The 13269-nt window shown below is 37.5% G+C and overlaps 1 protein-coding gene across 3 annotated transcripts in view; it reads right to left on the bottom strand.

Moving 5' to 3' along the window:
* Positions 1–1712: 1712 nt before the first annotated feature.
* The window catches only part of Rasgef1b (RasGEF domain family member 1B), a 553655-nt gene continuing 542098 nt past the window's right edge, over positions 1713–13269 (bottom strand). For all 3 annotated transcript variants that reach the window (XM_048784769.1, XM_048784770.1, XM_015499248.2), the window contains 6 exons: positions 12941–13020; positions 11792–11887; positions 8183–8278; positions 7690–7813; positions 6463–6535; positions 1713–3110 (listed from right to left, as the gene is read on the bottom strand). In XM_048784769.1, coding sequence (XP_048640726.1) covers positions 3086–3110; positions 6463–6535; positions 7690–7813; positions 8183–8278; positions 11792–11887; positions 12941–13020 — 494 coding nt within the window. In that variant the 3' untranslated portion in view covers positions 1713–3085. The remainder of the gene's footprint in view (positions 3111–6462; positions 6536–7689; positions 7814–8182; positions 8279–11791; positions 11888–12940; positions 13021–13269) is intronic.

The following is a 13269-nucleotide window of genomic DNA, read 5'->3' as shown; positions in this document are numbered from 1 at the left end:
GCCTAAGAGCACTTTAGGAAATTTTTTTTCAGCAGCCATGTTTAGGTACCTAATTCCATAATAGAGACCTCTTGACACTTTTATAAACTGTCTTGCTAATGCTTAAAAAAAACACTTAGATCAGAGGTCAGTAACCTTTCCTTAAAGGGCCAGAGAGTAAATATTTGCAGCTTTGTGAGCCATGCAGTCTCTGTCCCAATTATAATACTGTGGCCATAGGCAGAAAACAGCCACAGGAAAACACTTAAGTAAATGAGTGTGGCCATCTTACAATTAAACTTTACTTATGGACATTGATGTTTGAATTTTACATAATTTTTGTGTCATAAAATATTATTCCTCTTCTGATTTTTTTTCAACCCTTTACCTTGTAGGTCACACAAAATAGGCAGCTGGCTAGAATTGGCCAGCAGCCCATAGCTTGCTGACCCCTGACTTAGACAGCTGAAGGAACTGCTGTCATCCACCAAAGCAGAGTCCAGGGAAGCCAGTATAAGGGGACTAGAGATGGTATCGTGGGGTTGTATTAATCATGTACTAACATATATTTTGACATGGTAAAAAATCTTGCTGGCCAGTGAGAGAAGGATCCTCTGAGGGCCAGCCAAGACTACAAAAAGACTACAAAGCTCAGGCCAGGAGTATACTCTTTCATTTACAAGCCAAATATCTAGCTTATAACCTCCTCTAATTTTTTTCTTTTTCTTTTTTGGTACTGGGGACTGAACTTAGGAGCACTCAACCACTGAGCCACACCTCCAGCCCTATTTTGTATTTTATTTAGAGACAGGGTCTCACTGAGTTGCTTAGTGCCTCACCAATGATGAGGCTGGCTTTGACCTTGCTATCCCCGTCTCAGCCTCCTCAGCTGCTGGGAACCTCCTCTATTTTTCTAACTTTCACATACCAAGGCAGTATTTCCTGTCCTTCATCATCCATCCCAGCCCAGGTATCAGGCACCTAGAGACCACCCCACCAGCCCAGAGCCTGCGGAAATTACTCAAACTTGCCAGTCTTAAATGTGTACCTTGCCCTGCCTTTCCTTTCCTGGGGAAGCCTCAGTAAAGGCCATAGCCTAGGATTTCTTTTCATTCCTGCTGTCTCCTCGCACTGGTGTTTCTTCTGTGGGTCTTTGAGATGTATCGTGCCACCTTCTTTTGAGAAATGTCAGTAATATAAGACTTTGAATGGTACTGGTCTGTGTCTTTACTCAGTTACCCCCGTAAATTAAAATCTCCAGGTACAAATGAAACAGGAGTGCCTGTACTCTAAGCTAGATCCAGGACTAGTGACATCAGTGTCACCATCCCCCATCCCCTGCCCCTAGACCTACAGAATCAAAATCTGCGGGTAACAAGATTCCCCAGGATACTTGCAAGGTGCTTTGCCGGTGTGGTTCAAAGCTTGGGCTCTGGAATTAGAAGGCCTAGCTCCAATCCTTGTGCCTTTCTTTAGCAATGCGGCCTTGAACAAATTACTATTCTCAGCAGATCACATACCTGTTTTTATACACTAAAAGTGGGTGTGATGATCACATAATCTTAGAAAGCACCTGGCAAGTATTATTTATTAAATGTTTACTCTGATTCATTTTTAGAGAACAAATGCCCATCCACACACGTTCTCAGCCAGTCACCACAGCTGAGCTACTGTGACTACACGCCCACCCACACCACAACTCCACCCCTATAAGAAAAAAAAGACGCCACAACTCCTGGCAGAGTGTAAAATATATTGATGACTGTAAAGGGACAACTTGGAGCCGGTTTGGGCCTGCTGAGATGATGCGCAGCATACATGCTGTTTCTGGAAGCCATGTCCTAAGGTTTTTCATACATCTGTTTTGAACATGGTGTTTTGCTTTTTCATTAGCACAGACTACTACTCTACAGTTTCTCCTAGAGTAAATATATATAATGGTTGTTTGCAGAGCAACTACAGATTATTTAGATGTTTCCCAAGGTGAGCTATTTCACAAGTAGATCAATCATTGAGTTAACAGCAAGGTGTTTTTCATTTGCTTTGTTCACTGCTTGGGGGAGGAGGTAACTTCTCCAATTTATTCTGTTTACATGTTTAGTCACCAACAGACTCCAAAAAGTAATGAAAAATCATAGTCTGTTAAAAAAAAATTAGAATGTGATTATGCCATGGGTTTTCCTAAGACCCTTTAAATCAGATCATTTAAATTTACAATAAAAAATAAGCATCAACAACAACAAAAATACTGAAAACATTTCCCCTCCCACCTGTCGAACACAGTGGTCAACTGTAAACAGCTCAGAAGGGCAAAGAAAACAAAAAGTCCCAGCAAGGTAAGTAGCCCAACAACAACACACTCTGCTTTTTTTTCCCCCCTAGTGGCTATTTTCCTACCACAGTGTTGAGCTTCATTATTATATTAAATAACTTATACGGGTAAAAAGGAGTTTGCTAACCAGCAGCCAACTCAAAACCTTGTAGGAAGAGGGAGGAGAGGAATTTATAACACAGCACACGCTAAGGGCAGTGAAGTCCGCAGTCCAACCGGTCTTAGCCTTCTCTGGCAATACTGCTTGAGCTGAGGTCTGGGATCAAAACCAAGGGGGGGCTTTTCCCCTCCCTCCTCTCCCTTTTTAATTTAAATTAACAAAGAAACATGGGCTTCCTAACAGCCAGCGCTCAGCTGGGTAAGTCCCATTAGCAGCAAATGTTCAACCAAATAAAAAAAACACACACACACAAAAGAAAACTCCGTCCAGGTGCAGAGCTGTGATTCACATGGAAATTCCAGGAGATGAATCATGTGCAGAGCCGGGATCTTTAGAGAATTCTTTCTCAAGTGTCTTCAGCGAACATTTCAGTCTCACAGAACCTGAGTCAATCTGTCAGCTGTGGGAATGGAGTTTCCCATCTGCTCTGGAGTGAGCTCCCTTGCTTTGCTGACCAGAGCGCTCTCAGGGCTGTGGGGTCTTCATGAGTTTTCCTAGTACTAGATGCCAGAAAACAAAGGCCAGCCCCTCCAAAATCTGCATGATGCAGCAGCAGCGACAGCAGCAGCAGTGGCAGCAGAGGCAGCAGCAACAGCAGCAGGAGCTTCCGTGTGTTAAACTCTGCCTAAGAGGCTTGACCTGTGCAATAAAGTAAACCATTTAAGTCAGCACCCAGAAGACTATTAGTATTAGGATTAAAACATTGCCTAATATTAATTTTGTCTTTCCTAGGTTTTATTTTTTGTATTGGGAATGGAAACAGGGGTGATTGACCTCTATTCCACTCCTTTTTATTTTTTATTCTGAAACAGGGTCTCTCTTAGTTGCTAAGGCTAGTCTCACACTTGGGATCCTCCTGCCTCAGCCTCCTGAGTTGCTGGGGATACAGGAATGCACCATTGCACCCACCTGTCCTAGGTCTTAGATTCAATTTTATATAACCAAAACCTGTAATAGGATTGTGATCAAACTTTGAAGTCGTCTTTGCCCTTTAGGAAAATTGCTAGTCACTTAAAATAGTTTCTAAGGAAGATAGCAAAAGCTTTGTTTATACATAAGTGTAGATCTTGAGTGGTTTTATATTAAAACAAAAACCAAAAAAGCACAAAGAACATTCAAGATTAAAAGCTTAAAAGGTAGGTGCCAGTCTTATAATAGGAAAGTTTACTTAAGTAGATAAAAGCATCTTCTACAACACATTCTATGACCATTGGGATCATTTAAATAGTAAGTGACAAGAAAAGTGTCTGCCCTCAGAGGTGGATTTGTCATTGCCTTTGATGAATGTGTTTGGAATTAATGACTCTGGGAACAGCAAGAAAAGTGTCTATATACAAATATTTTATGACTCTCAAAAAAGTTATATACTGAAAAGTTTTCAGGTAAGAACTATCATTCTAGAATATTTAGTATTTGCTTAACATGGAATTTTGTGAACTGTGACAGCCTAGTGTCTACTGTTTATCCTTTTGGTGGGTACTATGCTTTGGCCAATGCAGTAAAACAATGTCACTCACACTGCAGGAGCAGGAGCTGCAAGGCTCCAGGGCTGAGGCAGACATGAGGGGAATGACCTTGTGTTCGCCCTCAAGGGGCCTATCGGGTAGTAGGGAAAAAACACATACACTGCACAAAACCACACATAGCAACCAACAAGAAAAGAAGCCTGCCTCAGGAGTGTATGAGTGCAGGAGGAACTTTTTGGGGAGAGAAGGGCCAAGTAGGAGGGAAGCACTGGATCTAGATCATGACCATGAGAACCGACAGGATGTATAAATGGTGTGTGCAAGGCTTAAGCACAAACATGAAAGGAAGTTGTTCCTCAAGCCTCCTTAGAAAACAATCTTAACATGTAAATTAGTCTTTTATACCAAAGAATATATCTTCAATATTTATACACATATTTCCTCATATACCATTAATTTTGTTTTCGGCCGCTGCCAGTCCGCCCCTCAGTTCTTACAAGAAGTATTATGAGCACTTTGGAGTTGAGTACAACTGCAGATCCATTCCTGGACACAATGTAAGCCTGTACAGTTTCTTTTTCACCTCATATTTCTAAATTCTCCACTAAATTTTCTGGTTGCATTTCAACAAATCAAATGTTCAATGCTATCATGTACTATGTATATGGCACATGGAGATATGGGAAAGGATTATGCAACTCAATCTTTAGTTTTTACTATCAAACCTTGGACTAATCAATCTTACAACCGATTCACTCATCAGTAGGAAGGTATCATAACAGAGAAACAACTAAACACAAGTGTTGGCACGTCTGGATTATTTTAATGTCTGGATGCCACAGGTAATGCAGATACCACATATCCATTATGCATAGTCAATCTGTCCCCTGGATAATTTTTTTAAAAATCTTTAAGAAAAGTAATAATAGCTAAGCTATACCCAAGGACTTTACCAAACTTGAAGTTTTTAAAAGAGAAAGGATGGATTAAGAAGAAAAAGTATGAAAGATGAAATTCACCTTAAAAAGGTTCATTTTTAGAGGAGTTATTTCCACATTTTATCTAGTTAGATGTGTAGACTTTAAAACTCATTTTGCATGTCAAAATATTAAAGAATACCACACATATCTTTTAATTCAAAAACAAAGTAATGCAAAATTTAAATGGAAATGTGACACAGACAGGCACAAAAAAAAAAAAAAAAAAAAAAAAAGAACTGGGGCATCAACCTAGCAGGACTATAATGTCCCCAGGACTCATGGCATTAGCCAGCCAGTCTTTATGACCCTCTTTATCTGTGTCTGAGGTACAAGAAACATCTTCAGTCCTTTATCTATCACTTCAACTTGTCCTAAAGATAATAATTCCGATACCTCTGTACCTCATCCCTCCTCATTGAGAGGTACAAAGAAGGTGGCCTAAGTTTTCTTTTGAAACACACAAATCAAACATGCACACAAAAAAACAAGTGTATCTTAGATATCTTGGTTCATGAAATCTAGCCTAATATCAAATATAATGTAAGCTCCCAACTGTCCCTAGGAGAACGAAAGGAAGAAGAGAAAAAGTACTTGTCAGCTCTGGAACATACCCAAAGGCACGCACTCCTGGAGCAGCTTAGTAGAAATACAGTGATAGCAATTTTGATTATATTATATGAGGCCCTGCACTGCTTTTTACCTATTAAAGTATCTCAGATTCTTTTTTGAGGGAGGTGGGGCATACCAGGGATTGAACTCAGGGCCCCTCGACCACTGAGCCACATCCCCAGCCCTGTTTTGTATTTTATTTAGAGACAGGGTCTCACTGAGTTGCTTAGCGCCTCACTAAATTGCTGAGGCTGGCTTTGAACTCGCGATCCTCCTGCCTCTGCCTCCAGAGCCTCTGGGATTACAGGTGTGCTCCACAGTGCCCGGCCATATCTCAAGATTCTTAAAATGCAAATGCTAACACATTTTGTGTGAAAATTCTAATGGGATCGCAACATTTTAAAGTATGAAACTCCTTATTTTATTTAAAGTCCCAGTTTTCTTTCTGAAACCAAAAAGGGGTCTGATATCCAGTTAGTTGATAAGTAATGGCCCCAACATTATCAGTGTTAACTGGTCCAGCATTAACCAAACCAATATTTTGTTAATTTTTTAATCTCAGATCAAAAAAATATTTCCGGGTTAGAAGAACTACTCAAAGATAAAGTTTGAACTTCTGATTTTTTAGACAAAGAAAAATAGTTGGTGTTTTCTGTACCAATGGATAATTTCAATTCCTCATTCTATTATATTATGGGAGAAAGAAGAACAGAGTCACTGTGTATCTGCCAGTATAAAAAAAAAAAAATGTAAAGTAATAAAACTGAATTAGGGCAATGAAAATTCTAAGCCACAAAGATTCAGTTAGCAGGAAATATGGTGTAGAGGACTTGGAACAGGTGAGTGGGGACTTCCCAAAGAACACGTGTGGCTTTCTTCAGGTAAAGCTAACATTTCCTGTAGATTTGTATAGCAATGAGAAGCAATGAGACCCACCTTAAAGACTTCCATCTGTCTTTCTCTATATGATTTTCAGGTCCTTCACTCTCATAAGATGCCAAGTAGAGAGCTACAATCAACCAAAAGAGACCGTGTGTCAATACTGGAGCCTGCCACTTATCCACCTCCATCTATCCCCCCTGCAACCGGACCCCATATTGAAGACAACTCTCTCTTTCAGATATCAAATTATGACTGAGAAGGTTCATTATTTCTTGAAGAACATATAACATCATTTTTGACACTCTCAGCAAAAACCTCGGGGCCTCTAAGCTTAAAAGACATTTAATTAACTAAGAATTCATAAGGTAAAAAGGTTTACAAAATGCAAACCACATAATGCTGCCATACACTCAGATTTATGTTCTTTACAATGAAAGGGGTGACAGTTCTTTCCTGGTACCCTCAGTTTTTAAACAACCCTTTACAGGTTTTCTAGGCCAATTTTTTATCCTTCTAATATGTTTTATTTTTTAAATAAAATAGAATCCTCATCTGAAAACTTGAAAGGTTGTTACTAATCCTATTTATAGAGATTAGAAACAATCAAGTTACACTCTGAAATAGGTAGTAGTCACTCGAGATGTTTTTCAGACATTACTGCAAACACTATCAATCTATGATAAGGAACTTCAGCCAATGGGTGCTATTGATTCCTATGATGTTAGGATATTAAAAAAGAATCAATAAAACAAATCCCCAAGTCTTATGAACTCTCTCTCTCTTCTGATAAATCTTTCTATACATATTCATTCACTTTTTCTGCCTTAATGTCCCTATAGTTTAATAGGTCAAGACATTCTTTTACTTCTTGAAATGGCTGGTGATAACAATTTACTGTTTGGGGATTTTTCCTCCCCCACCCCAAATTACCTTGTCTATTAACAAAACACAAAACACCTCTTTTCCACTGAAGCAAGTCCAAACAAGAAAAGAAAGAAAGAAAGAAAGAAAAAACATCCTCCAATAGCTTTCCATTTATGTTCAAAGCTTTGCAGATCAGGGATTTGAAAGGATTTAAATTTGGAAACACACTGGTTATGGATGAATATTAAGTGAAAATTTGTAGGAAGACATCATAAGGTTCTCTGTGCTCTTAAGCTGGGACAGATTAGAGGACTGGCCTCTAGTTTTATGCAGAATCAAGCACGAAACATTTATATGCTTGTTTCCTAAATGCAGGATTTGGGGATGCTCAGTGTGGTTACAACTGAATGGCCTCACCATCTTCACTAAAGATTGGCACTGTGAGCAGATACTGCAGGATTTTCCGGTCCCTCTCAAATGGACACTCCACTTGTTTCCATGTCATAAATTCACTCACTTGTTTGGCCAGTTCCCAAAATTTCTGAAAGAGAGCAAAGGAGAAGAATTTTAAAGGTGATCATCAAAAATTATTAAGCCTGCAAGAGACAATTCCCTTTAAAATGCTTCCTTTTGGTTTTTAAGCTTCTGTATTACATACTTAAGAAATCTAATAAAAACTGTATTTGCTAGGTTGGTCCAGGTAAACATTCCCTTAAATAGTGATGATAATAATAATAATAATGCAACTATATTCTACTTGGTATTAATAATTTCTTATAAAATAATAGGGAAAGAGAAAGTTTGTTGTAGAACTACAGAGTCAGCTCTTGCAGCCAGGCCTGGGATGCAGTGCTAGAGAGCCGCACTTCCCTCTGTGCCCTGATTTTTCATCCTACTTTATCATACTCACCTCAAAGTTGACATGGCCATTTGGGAGGCGGTTGGCACAGCCCTCATTGAGGAAATAAATATCTTTGATTAAGAGACTGAAGAATGGTATCACAATCTAGAGAAAATAAAAGATTCTAGTTTGTCTAGGTAAATAAACATTTAGCATCTCATCAAACAGTTCCAAGGATTAATAAACAACATTAACTGTGAGTTGCATGCAAGGCCACAATGAACTAAGATATAGTGCTTTGTACACCTTATGTGACAGCCACTTCCTCCCTTGCATAATTTTGCTTAAGGTGCAAATGTTAATATTAACCAAAACATAGCGAGAATAAGTGGTACTGGGAAATAGATGGGCAAATGCTTTTCCTATAGTTCTTCCTATTTCTCTCAGTGCAGAGTAACAAGTAATAAAATCTGAAAATTCTATTTATAATGAAAAGAAAAAAATACCTAAATGGCACTCTTGCTTTTCATTCATCAACCTCTTAGTTATGGTAAAATCTTAATAGAAGAATTATCTCTGGAAAGTACTGAGATTTAAGGTGTGTGGCCCATCATTTATATTGCCACATCATTTAGATGTCTACAGTTTAGATAATTTTTTCCCCCTGGATAATTTTATTTGATCCTTGAGGGCACTGCTCAAGATAATGTGAGAGCTTATGGGCAATCATGGCGACACATGCCTATGGGATAAAGATAGCCTGTGAATGAGAAAACAAGTTAGCACTTGCTGTCATGGAAAATCACCTCAGAAGTACCTGGTACAATATGTTGTGAGACAGATGTGCCACAGTGAGGGAGAAATATAAATGTGTGAGTGAAATTCAATAACTCTCTACAATGAACTTTCTTTCTTCTTCTTCTTCTTCTTCTTCTTTTTTTTTTTTTTTTTTTTNAAATTTAGAATCATTAAAAATATGTTGGCATTTTAGAGAAAGTGGAAGTTATTATATCTGAGCCTTTTTCTTTTTTTTTTTTTTTTTGGTAATGGTTATAGTAAGATTTAGGTTACTTAATTAAAGATTATTTGGGATTAATTATTGTAAAACATCACTCCATCAAACCAAAGAATTCAGGCAGGAAATTATTGTTAAAGAAAGTTCAAGCTGGACACTGTGGCACATGCCTGTAATCCCAGTGGCTCAGAAGGCTGAGGTAGGAGGATCACGAGTTCAAAGGTAGCCCCAGCAAAATTAAGGCACTAAGCAATCCCTGTCTCTAAATAAAATACAAATAGGGATGTGGCTCAGTGGTTGAGTGCCCCTGAGTTCAATCCCTAGTATCAGAAAAAAAAAAAAAAAAAAAGAAAAAGGCTCAGATATAATAACTTCCACTTTCTCTAAAATGCCAACATATTTTTAATGATTCTAAATTTTCTACAATACAAATAATATACCAAACATATATTGTGGGGGTCTCTTATTTCCTCAAGATCATGGTTTTGAAGTTTCCTAAGCTCATGGCTCATGTGGTACTTCTACACCAAATAAACAGGAAAACATACCCCTGAAGTAATTTTAAAAAGGTGTTCATTATTTTTTTGTTTCACTGATTTCTGAAAATAAGCAAATTGAATCTTCAGTTTTGATAGCTCTCTTGAATATGCTTTTAATCATTTGTTTTTGTCTGTGAAGTTGCTAAGGCTGAATTAGTAAAGATCTCATTACCTTCTCCTTCTAATGTTACTGGCTATTTTTCTATGGTGTTAGAACTAAGACACCATCAGAATAATGATAAAAGTATACTTCAAAAATCAACAAAAATTACTTAAGGGTGAGAAGTGTTGGACTCTGTCAGGCATCAGTTAAGAATCTGAAACCACCATTTACTGGTGGTGGTAAGAATTAGAAGTTGGCAAACTGTAGCCCCAATTTTGGATGGTTTAGGAGTCACATATTTTACATTTTTAAGTGGCTGGATAACAATCAAATGAATAATACCTTATGATACATGAAAATTACATGAAATTCTAATTGCAGGGGCGTAATGGAACACAGCGATGCTCATCCATCAAAATATTGTCTATGTTTGCTTTTAAGCTACTACCCAGGTGGGGTATGCCCTAAAATATAATGGAGATACATCATCATATGACAGTCACAGGGAAATGAGAACAAAATTGTGACCAAGATGTAATATTTGTACATTGTAATAGTTCTTAAAGCAAGAACTATATTCCTGTGCTCTATTCTTTGGTGCTGAGCTATGAGAGTCATGGGGTGTTAATCATTTATTTTCTCGCATTAATATTTAAAATTTTTCTAAATGCAGGCCATGTGCCTCTAGCTGGATTATAAATTCTGGGTGTTCCTCATGTGAAGTTTGCATGCATGGATGCCTGCATGATTCTCTACTATTGAATGAGTTGCTCTCCCAAGGAATTGGAAACAGCCAATCTCCCTGAGAGTATTTCACTGTTCAGTTCCCTAAGCCCATGAACAATAAAGAAGTTTCACAAGCTTCTTCAACTTCTCATTTACCCAAAGATAATTCCCATCATATCTGTAGCCCTTAAATCTAACATAAAGCTAATGCAGTAAAAGTCAGAATATAAGGACTTTGGATTCCTATGAGCTAAGTGAATATACAGGTTACTAGTAAGAGAGAGAGTTTGGTTTTTAGAAGGTCTTGCCCATGATGCCTTTAGTGGAGGGACTTCTCAAGTTATATTTTCCAATTCCCTTTTTAAATGGTCTTAATTCAGAGAGCCAAAACTGTATTTTAAAGGTACTATTTTTTTTCTGCTGGCATGCAGAAACAAAAGGTCACAGAAACATAGACAGAAAGGCAAAGGGATTGAAAACCATGTGATCCTATGAGGAATGGTTATAAACCTGGAGACATGATGGAAATGCTGTGAAGTATTATTTTACCCCCCCCCCCTTTCCTTTATTTGTTTACTATATAGTTTAAGGTAAAAGAGAGCCAGAATCTAAACGGAAGATAACACCACCAAGCAACCTTCACTAACCATTTACTAAAACGAGGTAAGTACTTCTCAAATAACACCATGGCCAACATTGAGATGACTTGCCTTCCTCTGTAAGGAAATATGACAACAAAATGTGCCAAGAGAGGACCCTTAGATCCAGGGTAGTATTGCTTAAGCATAGACAGGGAGAGGATCATTAATTTCACAGACATCATCCCTGTACTTTTTTCTGCCACCTGCATATCCAATTAGTAACAGCAGGCCTAATGCTATAGCAACTAGCCTACTTTCTGAAAATAAACGACTTAACCATGGGAGGTAAGCTAATTCTTTTAAAAGAAAGGGTTACATTAAGTCAGGCACCTTGTGCAGAGCTTAAATGTCTGTTTTCCATTAAATTAAATTACTCTCTAAGGCTATTAGTCACCTTAACATATGACTTATTATTTAAACACAAGACGCACTACAAAATAAGCACTTTAGTAATGTAACAATAACATAGTACTATGTATTTGCAAAGTTCTTTAGCATTCCTCTTTCTCTGTGTGTCAAGTGATAAAATTTCTATGATGTGCATCTGTCTTAGTTATGAATAGGTAAAAGAAGCTCAGTAAAGTAGTTCCCATTGCATTCCGGTGTAAAACGTGGTGACTCTATCATAAATTACACACTGCTTTAAGTGCATACCTTTTCTCTGCTACTATGAGCAGTCAAAGACCTTTGTGCTGCCCCGCGAAGAGCTGTTCGATAATTATAGAAATTGCTGGAAGGGTCCATCTGATGCTACAGATAAAAGAGAGAAGAGTATTAACCACTTATTTCTCATCTATAGAAGTTTAAAAAAATCACAACTTAAACTAAACATAAGCAATTCAAAATAAGTTAGGGAACTCATTAGGAATAAGATGTATCCCTCTCATACACATATTTGTACACACAACACATTGGAACACAAATGTTTTCTTTTCTGATGTTTGGTTCAGTTTTACAAGCTAATATCAATTCTGATCATATAAACCTAAACCAATCTGTGTTGCTAACTCTTAATATCAGATTTAAAACTGATAACCAAGAGTCAAACCTCAACATTAGAAAATTTTCCTTTGAGGGTCATTGGGCTAGGTGATGGTTAGCCACTTTGTAGGGAATTTGTTCTTTACATTTGATAACAAAGCATTCAAAATAATTGAAAGTATACATTTTGCAAGAAGGAAAACAAATTTATTAGATAACATGAATAAGGCATCATATGAGATATCTAATGATAATTTCCAATTGGGAAAAAACTTGGGAAAGAATGCTTATATTTCCAAAGACAGTAGACTGAAAGCATCAATACACCAAGGGAATAGATGAATCAATGCGATTCAAATCCACATGCCTTGTGCACAATTCTTATCATCCTCACAATTACATGGGAAGGGCTTTGCACAAGTTAGCTACAAATGTTGAAAGAATGGTGAAAGAATATTCTGTGGGAATGAGGAAATCTTAACTGAGACACTACAGATAAATTAAATAAATAAATAAATCTAGTTTAGGCAAACTGGGACATAAACTCCTCAACTGTTCAGGACCCCAACTCTATTTCCGCATACAATGTGTTGTGATTGACAGTCAGTACTTCTCCAGTTAAACTCAAAATGGACACTCTTTTTATAAAAAGACTAGTCCAAAACCTGATTTATTTTCCTTTTCTGAAATCTGAATCCCTTTCTTTCCTTTTGGTCTGTAAGGCTTTTTCTTGTGCAACACTATCAGAGACGACAGATCGTACAAATGAATCCCACTTTCCAGGTATAAAACATTTAACAGTAAAACATCAGTTTCACTTACCTCAAGAATGTCAAACTTTGCAGTCTTCACTTTGGCCCAAGTTTTTTTTAGTCGAGAGACTGGGCTCATATTCATGCCAGCTTCCCATTTAAAATGCATGGGAGGAAGAGAAAATTGAAATAGAGATATAAGAAAAGCTATTCCAATTTATACTACTGAAAGTGTTCAGTACTAAATGTAAGTAATTGGATTCAACAAATTGTTAGTAAGTGATAAATTCTAGCTTTACAACTTTTTCTTGCAAATTCTCCTCCAGCCCAGAAGCGCATAATGATACCATTTGCTTTGAGTAGAGGTAAGCACATTTTTTTTTTTTTTTTTTTTTAAAA

The sequence above is a fragment of the Marmota marmota genome, unplaced genomic scaffold, assembly GCF_001458135.2.
Source record: "Marmota marmota marmota unplaced genomic scaffold, marMar, whole genome shotgun sequence".
NCBI classification, from domain to species: Eukaryota; Metazoa; Chordata; class Mammalia; order Rodentia; family Sciuridae; genus Marmota; species Marmota marmota.
This window is presented reverse-complemented; position numbering and strand designations above follow the sequence as displayed.